Source organism: Atractosteus spatula, chromosome 1 (assembly GCF_055471065.1).
Source record: "Atractosteus spatula isolate fAtrSpa1 chromosome 1, fAtrSpa1.hap1, whole genome shotgun sequence".
Lineage (NCBI taxonomy): Eukaryota > Metazoa > Chordata > Actinopteri > Semionotiformes > Lepisosteidae > Atractosteus > Atractosteus spatula.
Window position 1 is genome coordinate 10431717 of NC_142706.1, and position 26468 is coordinate 10458184.

At 40.8% G+C, this 26468-nt stretch overlaps 1 protein-coding gene across 5 annotated transcripts in view; it reads left to right on the forward strand.

The window, feature by feature from the left end:
• LOC148840582 (H(+)/Cl(-) exchange transporter 3) overlaps window positions 1-25202 on the forward strand; it is a 46628-nt gene extending 21426 nt beyond the window's left edge. For 2 of the 5 annotated variants that reach the window (XM_088922184.1, XM_088922209.1), the window contains 12 exons: window positions 6313-6470; window positions 7955-8054; window positions 10746-10933; window positions 11193-11315; window positions 12590-12796; window positions 13460-13540; window positions 13718-14263; window positions 15199-15385; window positions 16751-17149; window positions 17662-17878; window positions 20735-20810; window positions 23283-25202. In XM_088922184.1, the coding sequence (XP_088778310.1) occupies window positions 6313-6470; window positions 7955-8054; window positions 10746-10933; window positions 11193-11315; window positions 12590-12796; window positions 13460-13540; window positions 13718-14263; window positions 15199-15385; window positions 16751-17149; window positions 17662-17878; window positions 20735-20810; window positions 23283-23432 (2432 nt within the window). In that variant the 3' untranslated portion in view covers window positions 23433-25202. Of the gene's footprint in view, window positions 1-974; window positions 1183-6312; window positions 6471-7954; window positions 8055-10745; window positions 10934-11192; window positions 11316-12589; window positions 12797-13459; window positions 13541-13717; window positions 14264-15198; window positions 15386-16750; window positions 17150-17661; window positions 17879-20734; window positions 20811-23282 lie in introns of those variants that run through there. The other 3 variants (XM_088922193.1, XM_088922217.1, XM_088922201.1) reach the window with 3 other exon arrangements.
• The last annotated feature ends 1266 nt before the right edge of the window (window positions 25203-26468 follow it).

Consider the following 26468-nt stretch of genomic DNA (forward strand, 5'->3'; position numbering starts at 1 on the left):
CATATTAGTACTGCTTATTTCTTAACCATACAACCACAGATTCGAATACCAGGTATGCCACTGGCAGGAGTTAGGTTGCAAAACATACAGAATTACAACAGGAGCATTATAAATATAACAAGATGCCATGAAGATAACTGACCGAAGAAGAAAGCAAAAGTGAACTGCTGTGAATATTCCCTTCAGTTAGTCAAGAGTTGCTGTTTTACACACTGTTTCATTTTTTATTTTATTTTGCCTTTTACATTACAGCATTCTTTAACATGTACTGTAGCTCTGTAACTCACAGTCAACCCTATAAGTGATCAACATGTGATTAAACCGCACTTTAAAATCAACTTTTCACTGTAATCGCATTATTTTTTTTCTATGCTGTTTCTATGTCTGCATCATAATGCTGTGTTCAACACAGTGCATAAAGATTCTTTAATTTGACGAGACAGAGAGTGCACATCAGATAACAGCTGAATAAAAGCATTTCATTTCTGTCCTCCCAAACCGGTACTGTATTCAGCTGCTGGCTAATTTAATCCAGAGTGCACAGTAACATCAGATATTATATAAACACAAAACACTGTGTTTACAATTTTGCAGTCTTTGCAAATACAATTTAAACAGTTTAAATAGAAGCACCTTAGAAACCTTTCATATATTTGTGATCGTATTTTTATATTAAACTCCATCCATGCAAGTGAGACTTAATTAAATGGTTACTTATTTTAGGTTGTTTTATGCTTGAAGCAAGGAAAGACACAGAGATGTTTAATTATGTTCCCATACACATGTATTGAGATAATTAAACCTAGTCGGTGCATTATCCATTGTTCTAAGAATAGTCACCTTCAGAACCTGGGGCTGGTGAGCGATAGTAAGTCTTGCATTGTGCTTCTGAATAGAGGTAGATTGTAGCCACTAGCAACCCGACTGCAATGTTTCCCGGTGGTGACATCATCAGCCTTTAGGAGTCAGCTGCTGCAGCAAGCCTGCACAGAGTCCAGATCTCTAGCAAATATGGCAGCTCCCCTGCCTGCTGCTCTTACTGCTGTTGAACAAATGGAGCGAGCTTTGTGAGCTGTAGATTCCCTCCTTTCTCGCTGTGGAGTATGGACATGTCTTCTGATCCCTATTTACCCTATGATGGGGGAGGGGATAACATACCCCTGCAGGAGATACACAAAAGAGGTATGCTTTCTCCGTTTTGAATTGGTGCTCTCTGTATCTTTATGACGAGATTTTCAGTAAAGTGCAGGAAAATGGCATCGGCTTTTTTCTTGTCTTAGCTCTCCGTAGTCAAATACAGGTTGTACATTAATCTTTTTTTGTTTGCTGCGTCAATATCTGTGTTACCTTTGTCTATGAATTTGTTCCTTTTGCTCAGATCTGCTTGACGGTGTTTAAGAGTATTCTCTGTGGACAGATTAACAGTGCTTAGATGACAGCAGCAAGTGCCTCCATCTTTAGTGTTTTGTTGGGAGAAAATGCAGCAGACAGACGGGTTAGCTTTCGGTTTGCAGAGATTTGTTGTAAATGCTGCATGAAAAATGCAGGAACCTCAAACATGTGTCGAGCATTCATAATTCATTGGCATTTCAACAGGAAAAGCCTGTTACACTTTACAATAGAGAATTAAGTAGTGTCAATATCAATTTCCAGTCCCCATTTTTTATATTAAAAGTGACAAAATATCCTCAGCAAAATTAGATGTTTTATGTAATGAGTGTGAGAGTGTTAGGATTTTTTTTGGTAAAGGAAAATCTTCAGTTGCAAGTGAATGATCAGCCTACTGTGCCTTAATATCAGTTCTCCCCACCCACTCTAGAGAGTGTTATAGGAAGACCCCTCCCCCATTCCACTTATCTACTGAACTCGAATGAACAGGATTGTAACCTTTCTGTGCTCCAAATCAGATTTTTCTGACGTGTTCTGCAGTTTGTTACAGTTTTATTTGGGAATTTTAGATCATCTTGACGATTAGTGAACAGAAAAATATGCCACACTGTAGTGTTACACCTGTGTCATAGAAAGCAATAATATAAGAAGCATGGAAAGATGTTTCTTTCCTCCTTTGGTCTCATATTTTATTTTTAATTTTTGACGAGTCAAATCCACTCCAGTCTAATCAGTCATATTAAAGGTCTGTAGACCAATACCTTTGGACAGAACAGTTATGATACTGTAGGTAGTTAATAGTATGACAATTTTATTTTTGTTTTAATACAACTTACAACCGGGAAAAAGTAAAAGCCCCTTCCATTCTATGTAATTACTTCCAAATGTTGTCCTTTCTTTAAATCTTAATTTATTCTGTACCATGATGTTAACGGATTATTTTAAAAAAAACATTAAGTTAAAGTGGCATGAAAGTGCTTGATTTAAGGAATTGCCAAGATATTGTCTAAGCTTTAAGTATTTTTCTTTATTGCGCTCAAATTTAGGTCATATGTTCATTCAGCTGGCATTTGGGGCACAAGGTTGCTGTGCTAGGGCTGAGCCTCTTTTATCTGCTTTGCACTTCTAGTAATAATGCACAGTAAGCCATTGTCAACTCAGCTGTTCTGTAGGCCTCGAATATGTCATGTCTAATGTGTCGGGGCACATAGTCATAGCTGGTTTGAAGTGTTGAAAAAACATCTTATAGATTATTATTTTTTACTCCCGTTCGCATGTTATATGATCTTTGTGTGTTTTTGCTGCCTCGCAGATCGTGGGTTCTGGGTTTTTAATCCAGACAGGGGCGCTATCTTTGCGTGGTTTGCACGCTCTCATGATCTCACATTGGTTTTCACCAAGAGCTCCAGGATCTTTCCATCTCTCTGAGCCATACTGGCCAGACTAATTGGTGTCCCAGAATGGTCCATGGATGCTTATGTTTGCATTCTGCTCAGTGTTGTCCCACCTCTGTGTCCTGCACTTCTGGGGATGAGACTCATGTTTCAGCAACCCTTGCCAGAAATAGATGGCTCTCTGATATTGAATGAATGGCCATCCTTGTATTTATCTGTATTTTTATATACAGTTATCTTCAGGTTTATTGATTCTCTTTTCAACTAAAAGTGGATTTAGTATAGAACCACTCCTTTTTCATGTTCTTTCAAGAAATCGTGTCCACCTCTACAGAATGTTCCATTGCGTGCCTTAGGATGAGCCCCGTTCTGCTGAGGGTAAGAAGATAACTCTCTTGGACTGCCAGCTAACATCAAATAAAGCTGACTGCCTCCTCCTCCCATCCTTGGCTTTACACCGTAATCAACTCTGCCAGAAAATAAGCTGTGCTCAGCTGAAAAAAAATGGAAGAGTTCTGAATTGGCTCCCGTTTATGGTCTCTATCACTCATGTCATTTCCACCTTCTCTTCAGTTCCTGGCTCTAGCAAGCGATCCTATTTTCAGTCTCCATCTCCATCATCAAGTTTTCTACCCACAATCCTCGTGCTGCTCAGACCGCCTATACCATACCACAAAGCCTTTCCTCTGCTCCTCACAGTTTCTCCATAGGTGTCAGTCAGCGCTCTGTCCCTGGCCCCTCATCCCAACAATGTCTATCTTCTCCTGTTGGCTGGGTCCTTGATTTCCTTGGCTTTTCAGATTGTTTTTATGCTGAAAGTGCTCAAATTGTCTTTTCCTTTTACCCAGTCTTACACTCAGCACTCACTCAGGTTTTCACCTGCATCTCTGCCTTAACGTCACCTTCTCCTGATTGCACTCTCACAATCATAACTCAGCCTCTCAATGTCTGACTTACTTTTCTTCCTTTCCTCTCTTTTTGCTTGCCTCATTTTCCTCTGTCAATGGTCTGTAAGTCTCGACCCTTCTCTTTTCTGTCCCCCGACAAATTTCTTCTCTGTCCTACTTCACCTTGAACATCTTTTTAAGAATCCTTCCCTTCTTTACCAAATGTTCCAGCTAACTGTGAGTCCAGGCAGGGGTAGTTTAAGTCCCACAACTTTAAGTTCCTTTTGGACTTCCTCTCTACTAATACTATCTTCTTCTTCACATTTTTCATGCTGCTCTACTACTGCAGTTCCACCCTCTGTCTTTCTGTTGTAGGGCTTCAAAACCCTAGTCTTTGTCTATTACTGTCTCAACATCTCTTTCTGCCTCTCTCCAGATACTAACGTCTCCCTACACCTCCTCCTGCACCATCCTCTCTTTCTCATCTTTCTCCTCTTCCAGGTCCTATTGTTGTCCACCCTTGTTCCTAGTTCAGTATTGGATTGAACCATCTAAAGAAATCAGAACTGCTCAACCATCTTTCAGCACCTGCTCAAGACTCATGTGTTTAGAATTGGCCTGTGATCGGGCTGTCTTCATGGTAGCTTGGTATCCACGCTATTTGTAGTCCCCTTTCAGTCTTACTATTTCATTTTGCCTAGCATAGAGCTTGCGTTGTACTTTCAGCTTGTTGTGCTAGCTTGTTTTGCTCTCCTACATATTCCCTTTATATTGTGAAAGGCAGCACCCTGACATACTGTCATCAGAGTAATTCTGTACATCTCAGGTGGATCTTCATTGTTGAATAGGAAGAAAGCATTTTCGTATTTGTGGTTTGAGATATGTGAAACTTACCTGTGTCGATTTAAGTGAAGTATTTTCTTATATGGAAAAATTCGGTTTTCAGTTCTCTTCTTGTTTTTATCAGTGTTGCCTCTGCTATGGCTTCCCTACACCATTGTATCACCACCTGGAGGGTGGAAATCAGGCTATCACAATTGATCCTTCACAGTTGAAACATTACTTTCTATAACGACGGTCTTTCATTCCTGAAGAGTTATAATGGTTAAATACACTCTTCCTTCTTTCGGGCTGGATGCATGCTACAGAGGAAGGTGGTTTGCAACCTGATGACCTCCAGAATTATTCCAGCTCCCCTTCATATATTTCTTCTGCGTTATGTGAGCTGCACTGTACTTATTGCTTCTTTTGTTTGGACATCTACTTGGACTATGAAATCAGCCATCATGCTTTCTGGTATCATGTTTGCTCTGCAGTAAAATAAACAAAGGACGCTCTTATTCATCTTACAGTATGATTTCCTCAAGTAATTATATCCTCTAAACCAAAGGTTACACATAGTTATGTGACCACCATTACTTCCTTAAGTTACTAAAAGGTAACTATTTTATGTCCACAGGTTATCCTACCCCTAAAAGGCCTCCAGAAATCCATAATTCCTGCTTTTATAAAGCGTCTGTCTCTAAACACAGACATCCTTGTTGCTTTCTCATTCTCAGGAAGACTCTCAAAGCCCTTTGCTTGCTTTCCCCAGTTTCCCCAGTTTCCTTTTTGATCATATTTCGTCATCCAACTCCTGCTTCAACACCCACACATTAGTTCTTTCATGACACTGTAATGACATGACTTTGTTTCAGCTTAAACAATACCAACCAGGCAGCCAAGGTGTGTCAGACTCCGTTTTCAGTGCTCTTTATTAATACTTATATTACCAGTTACAACTAAATCATGAAGATTGACATTGATTAAAAACCGAACAACTATTTATCAATTAGAACTGGCAAGTAGTCTCTTGCCCTTGGTTCTTCCATTACTTCAATCTTCAATCTGAAAAGCAGGCTTGAATTGCTGAAGGTTTTTCTGGCCTCTCATTTTAGATCAGCTTCACCTTGTCCACTGCTCAACAAGGATCATCACTCAGTCAAAACTAGTTGTTTGGACTAGTGACATCTTAAGAGTATGAACTAAAGTTTACCATCAGAACTGATCTTCAGTTCATCAGTTAAAAGGTCTGCACTGGGACCATGGGTCCAGCTTGCTTCTTTGGGGGGTTCAGCCTTACAGGCCAGGCCACTGTTCCTTCAGCCAGTCGGGTTAATCCAGTAAATCAAGATCTAGCAAATTGCTTCTATCGTTCTGTGTGAACTGCTGGACTACTGTATATGAGTAGTAAAAAGTTCAGGACAAGGACAGTCTCGACCTCGCCCACTTTCACTCACCTAAGCAGCAGTTTTGAAGGCACTCCTTGAGAGTTTGTCACTTCTCACTTATGCCAACCCTGTGGTCACCCTTGTAGCAGCTCCTTATGGAGTCGAGAGCGTGCTCAATATTTGGAGCATTCAGATGCTGTGCTTACTTATGAGCTCGAGAGCATTACTTATTATCCGGTCTGACAGGTAACGTGCGGATAGTTTACGTGGCCCTAGTGAAGATGGATTGCTTACTGGTTTGGTGTGTCTAAAAATTAAGAAAAGTTTTTTACGTCCTCCTTCGGCTGCGTTTGAGCTATTCTCCAATCTTCTCCTTTCACATCCAACTGGTTCCTCCCATTGACCTCCACTTATTTTCTATCCTTTTGCCAGGAACTAATTATACGATGACGAATGGGGGGAACATAAGCAGCTCTACCCACCTGCTGGACCTTCTCGACGAACCCATCCCAGGCGTCGGCACCTACGATGACTTCCACACGATTGACTGGGTCAGGGAAAAGTGCAAAGACAGGGAGAGGCACAGAAAGGTATGAGCGGGAGGGGGGATGTGACTGACGTACTGACCGTTTCTGCAGGAAAGCAGTGTGGTCCAGTAACGAGCTGTAGAATCATCTCCGTACATATGTTATTTAAAAAAAATGTTTAGCGTCCTTGGTTCGAACCCCACCTTCGCCTCCCCTTCCCCTGTTGTCCTTTTTTGTCTTCATGTAAAATTATTTTCAAATCCGGGATGTTTCCTGTGAATTCTGGAAGGTTTTGGCGAAAGCTGTTCTTCTGTCTTGAAGGTAAAGCTGATTTCATTGGCATTATCCACACACCGGGGAAAAAAAACTGCTTTTGCTTATTGGCAGTCTCTGTATATTGAAGAGGATGTGCGGTTTTCTGCTATTTTTACCAGAAGGGTTATGTTAATGTTTCATTTATTTGTGAATTCAAGTCAGTGTTTAACCTTTCCTTCAAATCTTATGTCTACCTAAAAACACATTTTTCCTGATACCTATGTGATATTTATATTTAGCACTACAAAGAATGCTCAAGTCACTCATTAAACATGATTTTTCTTACTCCCTTTTGTGTGGCGATGTCATTTAACTTTGCTTTAACTTTATTTGTTTAAAAAAATCTTCTATTTTGAAACATCTTGTTTTGGGAGTAACCCACACAGCTCGTTTGTAATTTACCTGTGACTAATGCCTCCTACAACATCAATGTAAAGATATTCAGTTTGCATAATTTGTTCTTCTCAGGTAGCTTAGTAAAAGTGATTCAAATATTGTGGGTAGGAAAATTTGGCAGCATTTTTTCTGGAACTTGTACATATGCACAAACTGGCACTCACAATTTTGTTGCAATATGCAAATCACTAGAAGGATGTGATTTAATTATCACCACATATGAATCAATAAAACTGACAATGAAGTTAATTGGAGAAGAAATACAGCTCCACATTTTTAATCAAATACAGTATTTTTAGCCATTATTTTTTTGGTTTATAAACTTGCTTATAAAGGTACTCCAATTAAACGTTTTTGATGACTGATACAAATTTGTCCAGAATTGCATCATGGATCGGTTGTTTTTATGAATTTTGAAGTAAATCTATTTAAAACAAAACAAAACATACACTGAATGTGTTTAAATTTGCTGAAAGAAAAACTAAACTTCACAACTTGAAGAATTCAGAATATGAGTCATTAGGAGTACATTTTCTGCGGGCATACTGTAGCTCTTGGGACAATGACTGATAAACTTTGATAAACCTTTGTTACAAAATTACGCTTCCTTTTAGCACAGCTGAAGAAAAAAGATCCCTGGACTACATTTTTCCATATTTGTAGTCTAGTAGTGCACCAGCTCTTGCTTTTTAATATTAATCTTTGTGAACAAACCCCCCCAGCATTTTTCACTGTTATTCTACATCTGGTGCCACTGGCTGCACCTCTGCAGATGTTGGTTTTGCTCATTCCTTTTTGCCAGTCTTTGAAAGTGACGTGTTGTGTCCCCTGTTTAGATCACCAGCAAGAAGAAGGAGTCGGCGTGGGAGTTTACGAAGAGTCTCTATGACGCCTGGTCAGGATGGCTCGTTGTTACACTCACTGGCCTTGCTTCAGGTAAAGACCTCCTGCTCCGGCTTCTCTCATTGCTGCTCAGCTGCGGTGTTATCTGCCATTGAGTTTTGTTCATTGATTGACTCAAGTACGTTCTTTTCAGTGACGCTTGATTTAGAGTTACAAGGAAAATACTTGAGTCGTTGTTCTGATATTTGCTGCTTTGCTCACAGTCACTTTGCTTTTCACTGGTACGGAAACAAAAGAATTGACAGACAGATAGGCAGAACGTTCTTTTGTTTCAAAAAGTGCTTGCTGTTAAAAAGCCAAATGCATTTCTGAAGCTCGTGTAGTTAAAGGAACATCTTGTTGAAAAAATCTTGATTTGCTCTTGCAAGGTTTAGAGGAAACAGGTGATTATCTTTGTCCTGCTGTTTCTTTTAAGATGAGCGCTGTGTAAATTTGAGTGTGATGAGTTGTGTCTTCAGTGAAAAGCGGGGGCAAGTGTACATTTTGTGAAAGGACATCACTTCAGTGGGATTAATTATTTACTGATATGACAACAGGCAAAGTAAGTGACTTTATGGTTTAGAAAGGTGCACTACTACAATTTCGATTAACTTTTTTTTAACATTGTACATTACTCTATACAGATCATGCATTGTTGCGTATTAATACTTCTGTTTTCTAGCTAAGCATTCATATATATATAAATGGATTTCTGAAGTCTTTACACTGTACCAATGCTAGTAATGCTGAAGACAAGTAAATAGGAGAGTAAAACCATAATAAAACAATTGAATCACAGAAAATCTAAGTCACAATGGTTTTGATTTCATGGAATTCAGTGCTGGGAGGCTGCTGTATGTGTCTTATGCTTACAAAGTCTATCTATGAGGGAAGGAATCCTACTAAAATAAAATTAAACTTCACTACAAAGAGCCCAGAGCACATAGATACATTCAGAGAAATTCTTAAAACAAAGAAAGATTATTGTAATTGACTGAAGAGCCCGATGACAAATCTCACAAGAATCCCAGGGTAGGTCTTGAAAGCTTCATTTACATATTTTCTGAAATTTTCTGATTACAAACTGAAAAACATCCCATACAACTAGATGGGATTTCTGCTTCCAGTGGCACTGCTGATATGTTAAATTATAGTAGGAGCCAATGTGGTTAGCAATTGGAGACTCTCCAAATCCTGAATCTAAAGACTCTGAATGCCATCTTCAGGAAAGGTGGTTGCCAGAACAGTATGCAATTCAGCTTAAGTCCACTATGGCGGCACAATTGAGTTTTTGTTTGCTATGAACGAAAAGGGATAATGGGACCTTTCAGTTTTTCAAGGAGTTACAAGGAAGGATGTCAACTTTTGAACTCTCAAATTATTGGATGGATTTCTTAAAAGAGGAAACTTTAAGATGAGAGCAGCCTGTTTATTATTTGTCCTCATGGTTTATAATTTGTCCTGAAGACAGCCAGAATGGAGTACATACTAGAATTTAAGCCCTGAACCCAAATACAACGGCCACTCATTGTAATTTGCATTAAGAGGCACTTGTCTGACCATGCACTGTTCAAATGCAGTTGTTACACAATGCAGTTGTTGCAGTTTCTCAACCTCTGATGTCATGCTTCTTTGCAAAGCTGTGCAAGGAGGAATGTACAGGGCATGATAAACTCCTCAGAAATGCGTCCGCTCTCTTCGTAGTAATTTTCTGGAGGAAGGATTTAAGCCTTCACATTGACCTGCGTGATTTTGATTGGCGACAAGATAACTGCATTTCAGAAGAAAGCAGGCAGACTGGGAAGCAAGATTACAGACTGGGCTCGCTGATGTGTTTCAGCTTTTTACCGCATTGCTGCACTCAAGCAGCGCGTCCGTTAACTGTGTGACATCATCTTGATTCGTCTCACTTCACTGGGGCAGTAGTCCAGCCTGTACTCCAGGATTTCAGCCCAGAGGAACGTGACTGGTCTCAGGGTCCTTCGGCACTGTTATGTCAGCCTGCCGCCTAAGTGGAAAAGCCGAACGAATGCTGCTTAAGATATCATGTGACCGTACAGTGAAAGTAAGAAACACCATTTTACTCGGTGCGCTTCCATCTCAATGATGTAACTAGCTAAGGGTCGTTCTTTACAGTTCTTGTCAACCACAGAACTCGCTCTTACATATTCAGTACTAATCTTCCCCCTTGCGAGGAAACCCTTGCTCGTGCACGATTCTGCCCATGGAAAGCCATTCATTGCGCAGTTTCTCCACAAACTCATGACCCTGTGTTATCGTCTCGCCTCCCTGGCGTCTCCCTCATGCTCCCGTGTTTCTCCAGCCAGCTAGGTGTGCGGGTGTTTATCTTTCGCAATCGGCGTGACTACCTGATGTCAGAGCTCTCTAAAGTATAGTGAAATATTCTGCTTTTTTTAACTCTCAGGACTCAAGGTAAATAACATACCTTTTTCCTGTTAATTGTATTTTATTGCTTTCATGTGTTGAATTATAACTCTCAGTTTTGTATTTGTAGTTTTAGGGGAGACCGTGGCCCGTGGGAACTTATGCCCTTGTTTTCCCCACAGTATGCAAGGGAAACCTGTATAGTTAGCTAACGCTACTTGCCATTGTAGATAATGTGTGCCTGTAAATGTGTTTCTGAGTGAGGAGGTCCATCTTAAGCTTTGGATTTGACAGGCAGTCTGTGAATAAGGGAAGTTTGCCAGCCACTGCTCTAACTCGTAGCTTCTGCCCCTTTCCTAGGCGCCCTGGCTGGCTTGATAGACATTGCCGCGGACTGGATGAACGACCTCAAGGAGGGAGTGTGCCTCAGCGCGCTGTGGTTTAACCACGAGCAGTGCTGCTGGGGATCAAATGAGACCACCTTCGAGGAGAGAGACAAATGTCCGCAGTGGAAGACCTGGGCCGAACTCATCCTCGGACAGGCGGAGGTCAAGAAAATATGCCTTTTCTGCTCCAAAGTGCAGATTTTAAAATGCGTTTCAACACTATATAATTTTTAAATGGAAGAAAAACATTGGCATTGTTTCAGCATTTTTTTTCTTTATTTTATAAAACACATAAAAGTGCTAGTTAGTATGAAGGTTCTGAAAAAAAATTAAAAATGACAATGCACTCCTCTGCTTTAGTGCAGAGGTGTAATGAAATTGATATTAAAAGTTCGTCTTTTTTTTCCCCTTTTTTCTGCAGGGCCCGGGCTCCTATATAATGAACTACATCATGTATATATATTGGGCCTTAGCCTTTGCTTTCTTAGCTGTTTGTCTTGTGAAAGTGTTTGCGCCATATGCCTGTGGCTCTGGTATCCCAGAGGTAAGTTCTCCTGAAAGTTTCTTATGGGGTTTTTGTGCATTTTAAAGTGGAAAAGGTTTTTATTTTTATCTTAGTCAGCGAAAGTAATTTGTTCCATGAGCTGTTAGTGTGCAACCCAGCTTTTTTTGTATTTGAGTTGTTTTTCAAATGATCATCTAGGCTTTTGTAAGGTTTTTGTTAGTCATTTGTTCATACAATAAATAGAAAATCTTCCCTTCCTGGACTTTATCTTTAAAAATTTAAATTCTGCTCAGAATCCCTGGAAGTTCCAGCTGCCTCAGCAACATGGCTAAGCTCAGTATGGTCCCTCAGAACAAACTTGGTCCACAACCAGTAAATTCTGTGGTGGGGTCTACTGGCGTCTGTAATGTCATTAATTTCTTTCATTGTGTTGTAAATGCTAATGCCCAAATTTAGGATTTCTGACAATATGTATTGTCATTTCTGCAATTCGTTTGCGTGAGTGCGTGTTTGGTAGGGGGTATGGGGGTTGATTGGCTTGCTCATTTGACTGTACAGTCGCTTCATCTGTGTGACTAGACATCATTCCTTAACCCCAAACCCAGCAGGTTTATTTCTGAACTTACACAGAAGGTCTAAATGCTCTGTCTTCTTTCAGCTACATGATTAGCTGCTGCTGTTTGTTTTAAAGCATTAACTCTAATTGGTGCATTTATTGTGAATATGTGTGAGCCTTATTGCTGCTTATTTCCCTTTTCACACTTTTTTGGGGTTCCGTCTGCGTCACGCCTCATAGTTACACTGTAGCCAGAGATTTGATATTTGCTAAATACCACGATTTGTGGCATATATCACACTTCTGGTATTACTGTGTTCATCTGTTTGTATCTGTTACCTTGTATGTTAATACTTTCTGATGAATTCTTAAACTTCTGTATTCTTCACCCGTGTGTGTGGGTGGGCTTTCTCTGTCAAGCTGTCGTACTGACAAACTATAGATGAGCAACTCCAGTCTTCTGGGGGCCTGTATCCAGCATTTTTGGAGATCTCTAGAAATCATCAACAGCTGAAGACCTTTGAAAAGTGTTAAATTGGTCCAATTAAGCTAATGATTAACTCAGTGAGGTGGTTAACATGGAACAGACACTGGCCCTCCAAGACTGGAGTTGTACTCCACTGCTTTAAACCAAACAGGTAAATTAAATGATGTTTGTATCACTCTTGCATCCACTGTCTAGTTACTACTAAGTGCTACTAACAGATTTTATATTATTGGGGAAGAGGTGAAATCATAATCGCCTTGTTTCTTCCAGATCAAGACGATCCTGAGTGGGTTTATTATCCGTGGGTACCTGGGGAAATGGACACTGATGATCAAGACCATCACACTGGTGCTGGCTGTGGCATCAGGCCTCAGTCTGGGAAAAGAGGGGCCGCTGGTCCATGTGGCCTGTTGCTGCGGCAACATCTTCTCTTACCTCTTCCCCAAGTACAGCAAAAACGAGGCAAAAAAACGAGAAGTGAGTTCCTTTTTTTACCATATTTGTAAAGCTAAGACCTTGGTGTATAATAGTGTAGTGACCGGCCTTCAGCATGGTATCAATTAGTGTGAGGCCTTCAGCGTGGTATCAATTAGTGTGAGGCCTTCAGTAGGGTGAGGCCTTCAGGGCTGTGGCGATTAGTGTGAAGCCTTCAGGGCTGTAGCGATTAGTGTGAAGCCTTCAGTAGGGTGAGGCCTTCAGAGCTGTAACAATTAGTGTGAAGCCTTCAGTAGGGTGAGGCCTTCAGAGCTGTAGCGATTAGTGTGAAGCCTTCAGTAGGGTGAGGCCTTCAGAGCTGTAGCGATTAGTGTGAAGCCTTCAGTAGGGCGAGGCCTTCAGGGCTGTATCAATTAGTGTAAAGCCTTCAGTAGGGCGAGGCCTTCAGGGCTGTATCAATTAGTGTGAAGCCTTCAGTAGGGCGAGGCCTTCAGGGCTGTATCAATTAGTGTGAAGCCTTCAGTAGGGTGAGGCCTTCAGGGCTGTAGCAATTAGCGTGAAGCATTCAGGGCTGTAGCGATAAGCGTGAGGTCTTCAGGGTGAGGCCTTCAGCACAGTCTCGATTAATGTGAGGCCTTCAGCGCTGTATTGATTAGTTTGAGTCAGTGTCGTATTAACTTGTGTGTTTTTTATCTTCCCATCTAGGTCCTGTCAGCAGCATCTGCAGCTGGGGTCTCTGTTGCTTTTGGTGCACCAATTGGAGGAGTCTTATTTAGCTTGGAAGAGGTTTGTATTACCCAATGTCTGAAATTTTACAGAGTTGCCGAGGTATTTTTTTTCGAGTGATAATCTCAAGCACTTGTAATGTATAACTGGATGAAATGGTAAAAATTTGACTTTTTTCCAGGGCCTTCCTTGCCTGTTTTTTACTGGTGATGAGACTCTCTGTGTGCTTGTCCACAGGTGAGTTATTACTTCCCCCTCAAGACCCTGTGGAGATCCTTCTTTGCGGCCCTGGTGGCTGCCTTTGTGCTGCGGTCCATCAACCCCTTTGGGAACAGCCGGCTGGTGTTGTTTTACGTGGAATACCACACCCCCTGGTACATGTTTGAACTCTTCCCCTTCATTCTGCTTGGGGTCTTTGGGGGCCTGTGGGGGGCCTTCTTCATCCGCGCCAACATCGCCTGGTGCCGTCGGCGCAAGTCCACCCGATTCGGGAAGTACCCCGTCCTGGAAGTGATCATCGTGGCCGCGATCACCGCTATCGTGGCGTTCCCCAACCCTTACACCCGCCAGAACACCAGCGAGCTGATCAAGGAGCTCTTCACCGACTGCGGGCCCCTGGAGTCCTCTCAGCTCTGCCAGTACCACAGCGGCATGAACGGCAGCCAGGTGGTGGAAGACCTGTCCGATCGGCCCGCGGGGCCCGGGGTGTACTCCGCCATGTGGCAGCTGTCCTTGGCGCTCATTTTCAAGATCATCATGACCATCTTCACCTTCGGCATCAAGGTGAGTGCCTGCACCCCAGCACATGGCCGCATCATAGGTCAAACCCCAGAGTTTTGTATAACACTGCTGTGTGTGGTTATAATGCAGGAAGCTATTGTTAATGATGTTCTTATCCTTCTTATTAACGTTCTTCATTATCCTGACGCATGATGAAATGCAAATGCTTGTTGAATGCTGATCAAAATTATATGAGAATATTTCTAACAAGTACCCACCCACATAATCAGTTTTTACCATGACCACACGCATTACTGCAGCTAAATGAAAATAAGGCAGACATCTTATTTGTATATTCTCAGAAGCAGATAGATTCAACTAAAAACAATCCTGAGGTGAGGAATTTAGGGGCTATTTGGTTGACCTGATTGAACAGATTATGTAAATGTACTTTTATCATCTGAGGAACATTAGTAAAATGAGATCATTTCACTCATGCCAATCAATTAGTTTATGCCTTTATGTCATCTACATCGCACAATCGCAGTGCACTGTTTTATGGCAGTAGTTGTCGTGATCTGCCACAACTAAAGCTTTTGCAGAATGCAGGTGCCTGCGTTTTAGCAAAGGCCAAGAAAAAATACTTGTGGTAAAAATGAATTAAAAATTCACATGTGGCTAGATTTCAACAATGCATTAAAATGTCAAAACCCTCCTACTTATATTTGACTACATATTAAAATGAGATGGAGAGCACAACAAAGAGTAGCCTTGTGTAACTGAAGCAGAGCATAGAACACAAAATACAAGTCTTGTCTGAGGATTTTGTTGAAAAATACAGAAATCAGCAAACACGTTGCGTGGTTTTGGTTTGATTGCTTGCCTGAGCTCTTTGACCATTGTGGACAGGGTTTTAATCTATGTCTTTAAAATGGCATGCTTGTAAAATGTAGGTTACCTCTGCCTCATGCTGGAATGGTTGTTTTCTTGTCTTTCAGGTGCCATCAGGACTTTTCATTCCCAGCATGGCTATTGGAGCTATTGCTGGGAGGATTGTAGGCATTGCAGTGGAGCAACTGGCCTATTACCACCATGACTGGTTCCTGTTTAAGGAGTGGTGTGAGGTGGGGGCAGACTGCATCACACCAGGGCTCTATGCCATGGTTGGCGCGGCTGCATGTCTGGGTAGGTGGACCTTATCAGAGTAGCAAAGCCTGAAGCGAGAAGAGCAGACCAGGGCTCACAATGCTGTGTGTTTGTCGTATCATGGGCAGCATTTGTTCTCTAATTTAAGATGTAATCTCAAAGAAGTGGAAGGAAAGATTACCTCTAGGAGAGGGTGAGGAAGGCTAAGGGAGGACAGAAGAAAACCTCGAATGGCATCTACCGTACATATCTGAAGAAAATGGAAGTTGTTAAAATCAGTAAATCGGACAACATGTGAGAAGCTGAAGAAATTGTTTCATGAAGGTGGACTCTGCTGAAGAGAGGGCTGTTGAAAAGATGACTGGAGACAAGCCGTTCAAAAACAGATCCTCAGGAAATAGGAGTTATAAGGCACATTCTGAAATTCATTTGTTACAGCTGTTTTAGTTGTAGAAGTTGTTAACAGATATAAAACTTCGTATTGTTACCAAAAGTACACGGACGTGAATTTGAGTCTATCGCAGTGTGAAACCTGGTCTGCAGTGGAAGTATATCTCAGTGAGGGGACTGAAAAGAAACTTCTTAGCAGCAAGTAATTCAAATTGGAAAAGTAGGTCTGTGTACACGTATATATAAATCTCTATTTTTTTTAGAATAGACATGGTTGCATGTAAAACATTGGATTTTGCAAAAAAATCACCTAACTTTCATTTTCATGATTGATCAAATTCTGATCAAAAACTATGGACATGTATTCTGTTTGACTCTCCTTATGACTTTGCGTTTCCATTGCTCAGTGGGATCCATTTTGTAAATTGCACTGTGCTCTGGGACTTGCAGTCTTGACTGCCCTGAGAATCATGCTCAGTCTGGACTGTCTGAACTATTCTCATGTTCATTCAGGATTTTGGATAATTTTTATTAGCAACCACTAGAGGGTATTGTTTGTCTTTTTTATTTATCCCATTCTGCATAAAACTGTTCTGTTTCTTAAATGTTGAGATCAAGGACAGAGTAAGGAGTTTAATCTAGAAATGTCAATGCCAATGGCAAGACCTAGTAAAAGAAAAACCTTATATGATTAAGCTAAATTATGAATGCTTGTTTATCCATGAGAATACTGATACAGGTACAAATCAATCTGTGTGGTTAATTTTATATAAGGACTGTGCACATTATCTCAGATTTTTTTGTTGTCTGTAGTCTCGACAGCCTGTCTGAGAACACTTGGTACCTGTTCCAAAGAAGGTCTGAGAGGTTCTAAGAAAACATTTTGGTTATTGCAAATAAATCTTTGTTTTTATATGTGCAAAAATTAGAAAATTCTTGCCAATGGTGTAGGGGTGGGGTTGGGATTGGAAATTTGGCCAGGCCACAAGTTCCGATGTTTGTCCCCCCCAACAGGTGGAGTGACGCGGATGACGGTGTCTCTGGTGGTGATCGTGTTTGAGCTGACGGGCGGCCTGGAGTACATCGTCCCCCTCATGGCGGCCGTGATGACCAGCAAGTGGGTGGGGGACGCCTTCGGCAGGGAGGGCATCTACGAGGCGCACATCCGGCTCAACGGCTACCCCTTCCTGGACGCCAAGGAGGAGTTCACACACACCACGCTGGCCTCGGAGGTGATGCGGCCACGCCGGAACAGCCCGCCTCTGGCCGTGCTAACTCAGGACGACCTGACTGTGGAAGACCTGGAGAACATCATCAACGAGACCAGCTTCAATGGCTTTCCCGTCATCGTCTCCAAGGAGTCGCAGAGGCTAGTGGGCTTTGCGTTAAGGAGAGACATCATCATCGCCATTGGTACACTCCCCCTCGCTGTCCTCTGTCCTACACTCTCTCTAGGGGTTATTTGTGCATTTGTTTAATTGGCTTTGCTGATTTATTCAGCTAGTACTTGTCTGTGTCGCAGTTGTTTAGTCTGATTTATCTGTGTACATGTCCTACTTATGAAGTCTGTTCTGCAGCTTGAGAAACAACTGCACATTACAAATTTACCGCGGAAGATAAACCTCTAGTCAGTAGGGTGTAGACTGTATAAGTGTGCTTTAATCTGAAAGACCTGTGTAAAGATTTGAGTGTATGTAATTTCTTGATTTTGTACGCTTATTGTTTTGAACTTACATACTGCATAGCAGTATTCAATGTGTACTAACTGTTCAGCTATTCAATAATGTTTTATTTTGTTTCAGAACATTTTTATTAATTCAGAACAATTTTGTTTCAGTTACAGAACCATTAACTTCAATTTTGACGTTTTCAGGTTTTCTGTGACACATCTAGAAACGTGAAGCTATTTTTTGTTTTATTTCTAGAAAATGCTCGCCGAAAGCAAGAGGGCATTATGCGAACGTCCAGAGTCTATTTCACCCAGCATGCCCCATCTCTTCCTGCTGACAGCCCCAGGCCTCTGAAGCTACGAAGCATTCTGGATATGAGCCCTTTCACTGTCACAGACCACACGCCCATGGAGATTGTGGTGGACATCTTCAGGAAACTGGGATTGAGGCAGTGCCTTGTCACACACAACGGGTAAGACCAGCTTGACACACTGAGGTGGAAGATAGATTTTTTTTCATGCAATAAAAGACAACCAGCTTGTTGCCATTTGTGTTGCTATTGCAGACCCCACCTTAAACAGTGCAGTAATGAAGCCCTCCTATTGCTAGGCCTAGCTGTAACCTAAACATTATCGGTACTAACGTGTTAGATAGAGTTTGTTTTCTGGCTGTTAATACTACATAATGAATGCTTCTCAGGCCTGTATTCTGATAATTTGATCAGTGGCATTAGTTAAGAAGACAGCAAAATTTAGACCTGTCTAACGTTGTTGCAGAGGTTACATTTTTAGATGTATATTTGTATGGAGTCAAAAGCAAGATTTTAGAATTAATATAATCTAGTACTGTCAATCACCATGTGTTGCTCTAGCTGTTCAGTAGTCTTGCAAATTTTCTTTGTTGTTCATATCCTGATGAATTTTTATCTCTGTAAGTAAGGACTTGCCAAATGTATAGTCCTGAAAAATGTGATACAAGAACCACATGTTGTGATCTTTTTGGGTTATTACATCTTTTGGACAAATAACCAGTTTTTAATTTAAAATTGGATTAAAATTCCCTTTCACTCGTTATTTGCTTTTGGGGAGTGGGGGCGGGGGGTGGACCAGTAGTTTTGTGGGGATCCCCCTGCCCCCTAAATCACTTTACTCTATTTTGAAACAAACTTTGCTCATCCTCTTTAAATGCCCTGTTCTGGAACTTATTTTCATTTGATTACATATCTCATGGTGTCTTAGTCTCACCTTTCTGAGGGCAGAGTTCTTTTTTTAATCCTTCCCTTATGATATGTATTTAATCATGTGATTGTGATTTATAATTTTTCCACACAGGGAAAGGCATTTGTTATGCCGATGTGGGAAAATTGTATTTTTTCTCTCTTGATCGTTACTTATCCACACCTCAGCTACAGTGACTTAATGCATTCAATTTGAAATATCCTTTTAGATCACTCAACAATGAAACCACTGTGTCCTGCAAATGTCTTGGGGATTCTCAGTTTTTTTTGTAATTAGCATATTGCGTTGAGATGGCAAGTGTTGGGTAGTGGTACTGGCGTATCGCAGAGCTGTGTGATTTTGTTGGGATCTCATACAGGTCCTTTCTTGCGGTACTACACAATCATTACGTGATTTGTTGTTCACGTGGTTAATGTTGAACCATTCGTAGGTTTCATTTGAGTGTTATTTTCAATTGCTCTGTCATGCTCACTCATGCTTGTACACTCATATACAGGTTTCTACAAATCTGCCTAACAAGGCTGTATACTGGAAAGATCTCATCCTGAGTAGTTTCAAAGGACATGTGTGTTTGTCTGCTCGGGTCTTTATTATAATCTGTGGTTCTAATGATTTTATTCTGTATGTTCATCTGATCTGTGTATGTGATCTTACATTCTGCAACCCACTGCTATGTGCAGATCATCCCTCTTAAAAAGGGAGATCACAGTTAATGACAGCCATTTGTCAATATTCCATTTTTCCCAATATAAGTCGATATTCCATTTTTGTCAAAATAACAACCATTGGAATTGCCAGCAATTAAGACTTAGAAGATAAAAATCTGAAGCCCTGTAAGGGACTGCATTTTGCTTCGGCCACTAGAATTTGGACAAAATCAAGTAAGTTCAAGCAGAAACATGCTTTTAAGAACAATGTGTAAAATCATAATCTAATCACTGGCGCACAAACCCCTAATATGTCACAGTTTCTTAGGGTCCCCCTTATGAATCAACTTGATATTCATCATTTTGCATATACTGTATGACACTGTGGTGTGCTGTGATTTCCCACATTTTTCCTTAAGGATATGAATTCCACTTTATAAGTTGTTTTGCTATAAGTTGCATTATTTAGCAATGTAACATATAAGTCACAATTTAAGTCCCTTTAATGGACATATAAGGGGTACCCTCTGTGTTAATGCTGTGACATTGTGCGTGAAGGAAGGCAGGAAGTAAGTAAATTGCAATTGCTATAGTGTAAAAGCCTATTATTTCATCAATTCATATTATTTCATTTCATCGTAAATGTTTGAGCACCATTTGACAGTGGTGAAACAATCTGTAAAAATAATCTATTCAAATGACCAAATAACTAAATCTGAAGCAAACAGATTGATTTTGTCCCGAAGGAAACTTATGTTGTATAACCTTCATGTTCACGATGGTTAGTTTTTGATTCGTGCTTTAGAGAATTTACATTTATAGTCTTCATTCAGGAAATACTCTTTATGTTGATGGAGATGGAAGACATGTTATGTGTCTGCCGTAAATCTGCCATTTTTATCAGTAGGGAAGTGGAGCTACAAGATTAATTCATTTCTGGCTCGTTCCACCATTTCAGCTCAGCTCTGTTTCAAAATGCAAAAAAATAATTCTTGGTATTTTCTTAGGAACTCTTAAATTTAAAAAGAGGTGAATCTGCAAGCTTGGCCCATTCAGCCTTTCACTGAATAGAAACCAAGAAGGCACCAAAATATTCTGGCTATTCACAAGCAGTACAGGGAGAGGAAAATGACAAATGTCCTACTGTGTGTTTGATTTTTTAGATGCAGCTAAGTGGAGTTTGACTTTACTGAAATTCCCAGCTTCACTGGATTACTTTCCCAATTGCAAAGAATGTTGTATGATGCCTCAAAACAAACATATAGAAACTTTGTTATATAAATATCGTGCTTTCTTAAGGGTCTATTTAAAGTGGCATTGCCACTTAATGGATTGCCATTTAATGCTACAGGTTAATCAGTTTTTTTTATTTTTCTTTGTGCGGTTTCTCTGTTGTTTTCTTTGCTTCAAGCACAGTTATTAGCGTAACATGATCTGTTTCAGGATTGTCTTGGGAATCATCACCAAGAAGAATATATTAGAACACCTCGAGGAGCTTAAGCAGCGCGTGGAGCCCTTGGTGATTCAAAACGCCACATCTGCCTCTTAGTCCTGTAGAAAGAGGGATGCATGAAACCTGTGAAAAGTTCTTGCCGTTCTTAAAACTCGACATGTCTTAATTCTGTCTGAGCATTATGGGCAGCTGCAGTCCTCTCAATCTTAGAGTAGTCCACGTAGAACTGTGAAAATCTGTTTCTGTAGGTATCACTAAGTCCTTTACACAGTGGTTGAATACTGTCTGTTGTATAAAAATATGTACTTACATTTTATAGGTGTATAAAACTAGGAATTTATCCAGAAATTTCTCAGTTCTTAGCCAGAATCCATTGTTCATTATTGCTCTCGTGATACATAGCCTAACCACTGGGGATTTATATATACTGAACATCAATAGAGACCTATCACTCTGCTTATGAGTGTATGTCTTTATAAACACAAAGTATAAGAGTTTTGGATAGAAGTTACATGTTCTTGGTGTGATTGATCATTCATGACTGACTGTGATTCACTCCAGTGACTCAGTCGCATAAGCAATGAATCATTCGTGAGCTGACACAGGTGATCAGGCTTTTTTGTAAGATGAGAATGGGGCTCCGGTGTTGTGACTGCCCTACTTGTCAGACATCAACCCCATTGAACATCTGTGTAATGAGCTGGGACCAGCTGTGGCTACTAGGGCTCAGAGGCCAATCATCAGGCACATGTTCATCACAGCTTTGTGAGAGGAACCTGTGCAATCTGTAACCTGGTGCAAACCAGCTGTTACTTTACACGCTAGTAGTCATAATACATAATACATTTACCTGTGTCATGTCTCGTTAATAAAATGTCAGCAAATCTTTAAAAAGATTGACGTCTTCCAGATGACTTTGTGAATTTGTCGCAGTTATAAGCACAGAGTTTCTTAGACGTTCAGTATATGTGGAGACTCATCCTCATATGTAATCTTGTGTATATAGAATGTACATGTGTACCAGCACCCTCCACCAACTCCCATTTCATTATCTTGTTTCATTTAGCATCATCCAAAATAATGCTTTATTTTTTGTTTTGGCTCATCTGCTGATTTCAGACTGATGACGTCTGACCAGAAACATGATGTCGCCTTAAGTGATTGGCACGTAATTTATTAGATAAGGTTTAGATGGTAGACTATTAGAGAATTTCTAGCCATGTTTATTTTTAAGAGCCTGTGTTAGAGAAATGAGAAGTTGACTTTGATTGCCCTTGTAGAGGTAGCAGTAGATCGGCCACTCCCACTGCTTTAGTCCGGCTTAGTGTCGAGGTTTCACATGCGTTTCATGCTTCCTGCTGTGTTCGTACTAACCAGAGCAGCCCCAGCTGTTGCTATCTGCCCCACTCTTTTCCCAGTTTCTCCCTGCAGAGCAAGCCTGTCTAACTGCTCCTCTATTTTAACGTCAAATCTACCGTCTCTGGCCCCCCCAAACCTCTGTGTCTCACAAAGAACTAAAAAACCTGATTACATTTTTCAAAAAAGAATTCAAAAGCACAAGTGTAAAAAGCCAATAAAGTTGGAGGTCTATCATAAAGAAATGACAGTATTATTTTGCTACTTCTGTCGCCAAAGTTGTAAACTAGTGTTCACAACTCTGCGCACATTTCTAAAGTAGCCAGTTCCTATGTGGTATATGTTCTGGGTGAAAATCAAATTTTGAGTTCTTATTAATACATTCATGTATGTGAGATACTAAACGCTCTTGAATTCTTCTGAAAATATGGAATGCAATGAGATGAGAGAAATGGGGAAATCAAAACATTTGTAATGGGCGTAGGTTGATAGTGATACAATGTGAAGACGGGTACTGTTTATTAATGAAACTGTTTCTGTGATGGGATTAGAATCACTTCTTGGCACTCACTTCCTCTTCACCACCCTTGAAATACATTTTTCATCTTTTTGTTGGCTTTAGTAGCAGATAACCTGTTATATTTTGTATATGTCGATAAGACCTCTTACCTTTATTTAAACAGAACTGTTTCCAGAATGTTTGATGTTTTGGGGGGCACTCCCCATCTCCTGTGAGTCCTGTCCACACACACATGCTTTGAGTGAAGAGCCAGGTCAGGATGGGCTCATTACATTAATGATCCCCTTGTGCAGTTATAGCTGCTGCAGCCAGAGTGCACCAGTACGCTCCCCCACACACCAGCTGTCAGTGGGGAGGGGAACAGAGCGATGAAGCCAGTTCATAGATGGGGATTATTAGGAGGCCATGATTCGGAAAGGCCAGGAGGATGTTTGGCCAGAACACCAGGGTTTAACACCCCTAATGATTTTCAAAAAAACGCCAGAAGAAAGACTTGGCTTCCTATGATGGCAGCCATCAGCCTCTGAATGTTGCCAGGTTTCCGACTGTGGCAGTATGAGCTCATTTACTTTGGCCAACAAAAAGATGATCTTACCTGCCAAGTTGAGTTCTGTTGTGTGACTAATTGTACCTGTATTGGTGCTCTTTTTGTTGTTTTTCAGGCGCCTCCTTGGCATTATAACAAAAAAAGACATCCTCCGTCATATGGCCCAGATGGCAAACCTCGACCCAGAGTCAATAATGTTCAACTAAACCCTGCGCAGGAGGAGACAGAAGAGGAGGTTCACTTGCTGAACAGCACAACTCTCTGACCCAAGGGTTCCGACTGAGGAGGGACTTCGGAATAAAACGCGAAAGAAGGAAACGCATCTGCAGGATTGTTTGCCTGAGATGCTGCTTTGGTCAAGGAGTCGTGAATAAAGCACTTAAGTGTTATCCTAAGAAGATGAAACTCTCTTGGCTTGTCCCACCTACACCCCTTCCTTGAATCCAGAGCGTGGATCTGACTGTAAAGACAGTTGTCTGGATGGCACCCTTTGAGTGATGCACAGATGAGCAAGGGTGTCGTATGTATGCCCATGTGATGTTGAAGTTCATTATGCACAGTGGCATTATTAGGCCCGTTGCTTTCCAGTGACTTGAACCACCTTAACTACAGACTGCAGGGTGCTGCCCCTTTTAAGGATTATTTGTGAATCTCTTGCGTCGCAAAGCATTTCAACATTCCATTCCCAACTTGTCATTTTTCAGCCCATTGAGCCAGGCCATCATGCTACTGAAGCGGTCCTTTCTCATATTGAGATGCTGTCTGTGAATAGTGAAAAGAGGGTTGAGTTTTATTTAAGGGTATTCTGGGAGCTTCATTGACAAAGATCAAATGTTTTACCGGGATGAATGCGGTGTACGACTGTCATGCCTGCTTGAAGTGCGTTAAAAACCAAGGCGAGCTGGAAGTTTCTGCTTGTAATTAGAGAGGAGGAAGGTTGCAGCTGCAACTAATGACAAACTCTGAGACTGTGTGACAGGGGCGCACCTGTTACAGTAGTGTCCACATCGTTGCGATTGAGTTCTGGAGCCAGAGGAAGTGGGGAACCAGTAAGGTAGCTCTGTACACTCTTTTACTGGACCTGTTGTTTTTTTTTTTAATGCTACTTGTAGTGATAATAATAAATAAATAAACCTATACTTACTACTGATATTTTAAACAATGTCGAGATGGGGAACTTGCACTGTTTTTTCAAAACTGCACCCTTATGTCTAAAAGGACTGCTAAATGATACTGCACAGAGGATATAGTCGAGCCTATTTGGTGATTTCTATTTTAACTTATCCTTGTTATCTTATCCTTGAAAACAGAACATCAGAAATACAGTATGTCGGTGTAAACGATGTGTAAGAAGTTTCTTTCTGCTTTTCACGCTGTCCCCGTCACACTGTTGTCTTGAGAGCCGTGATGCAGGATTAGAGCAGTGTCAGTGTAGCGATTCCGCTTGCTTTAGTTCAACTAGCTAAAAAAGTGATGTAAATGTCAGTCATCTTTAATGAGAAGTGAACCTGATTCCCTGAAAAATGCGGCACAGTAAGTTCATGAGATGAATCCTGACCAATTGTTAAATAATCCGGAGTTACTGGCATCATGCTGTTTTGACCAGTATGAACTAATCCAGTGTGTCTGAGTATTCCCAGGAGTCCTGTTTCCTCTTAGTTTTTCCAGCAAACATGCGTAGCACCTTATCTGCCGATATAACCTGCTATCTGAAGCAAAAGCGTGGGGTCAGTGTTTTTGCGTTCTCTTTCTAACAGTATCTGTCCTGCTATTGGTTAATAAAGAATGCATTGTCTTTATTAACCTGTGGTGTTGCCTAACACTGTATTTAATACAAATATTGATGTTTTTTTTTATTTATATTCGTGTTAGGGTTGCACATTATAAAGGATTTTAAGTCTGATTACCTTGATTGTTTGATTGTACATTACGAATATGTAAAATTGATTTTTTTTTTGTTTAAGCTACAATATGAAATCGTTGTGAACTTTTTTCTGTCTACAAACAATAAAGGACACAGGAATGACTCACAAAATTACTTGTGTCAGGGAACACTAGGCTTGAGAGGTTGTGAAACACGAAGCTGTCGTTATTTTGCCGCCTGGTAATCAAATCAAAAGGAAACGCGGGGTACGCCTCAAAGTGGTAGGGTTGAACACCACGTTTAATGGCTTGGGTGTCATGTCTTTAACAGCAACACGGATTCACGAAGCAGTTGCGCTAATTAGTTGACAAGGGCTCTCTTCGTTAAACAGCCTCCTGGGATCTTACAGGCATCCACTGCAGTCAGCGAGGGACGCGTCTTGGTCAGTGCTGATGAAAACAGCGGATTCTTAATGTTTATGTAGTGAGTACACAATCATTTAGTTACACCACGGAACGCAATAGCCTGGCTTCAATGACTTCAGACTTCAGCACCTAAGCATATTACTTTTAATAGTGTGCAGCTAATTGCCATTTGATAGAGCAAGACTTTTAGTTTAAATGGAGCTATACTGATGCACAATGCAAACAAGTAAAAGTTTTATATTAGTACCTCATTTGGCACATGTTACTTTTTACGTAATGGATAATGTTCTATGGGATAACAAACTGAGCCCTATGTGATTTCATAAACATATGTCAATTATTTGATTAATGCTTTAAGCCGTATTAACTTGATTTGTGCTCATTCGCAATATGGGCATTTAACGAATGCAATCTGCCTGCCACACACATTGCTGAAGGAAACAAGCAGCAATACCCAGCGATTTTAACGACCAGCCTTCTAATGACAAACCCAGCGCATTAAAGACTGAACAACAAAAACTCTATATTGAAATTTTCCAGAATTAACTGACAAAAGAGTCTGTATAATTAGCAATTCGCAAGTGGCACCTTAATGGAATAACAACAATAAAAAAAGCTAGAACCATGTCCTAATCAAGTCATGACGTAAGCCTGCTTGGTTTGGCGTGATTGAAGGTGGCCTGTCTCTGACAGAGGGTGCTCTGTGAAGGATATGTTCTGCTTCAGAGAGGCTCGAATGCTTGGAGAGCAGTTGCACAACAGTTCGATTTCTGCCCTGAGTTCAACAGAAGATATGTAGGACCTAAGTCACCAATGCCATTAACCTGGTGGCTAGACCTCCACATAATGAGGCACAACATACCACTGCAATCAAGCCAGAGCCCGAGCAGATCGCAGCAAAACTGCTAAGATTGTTAGTGCTCGGGGAGGTTTTCCAATAGCTTTGTAGTATTAATATTCTGCATTTTTAAGCTTTCTGGGGATATATATGTTAAAAATATTTGATTAAATC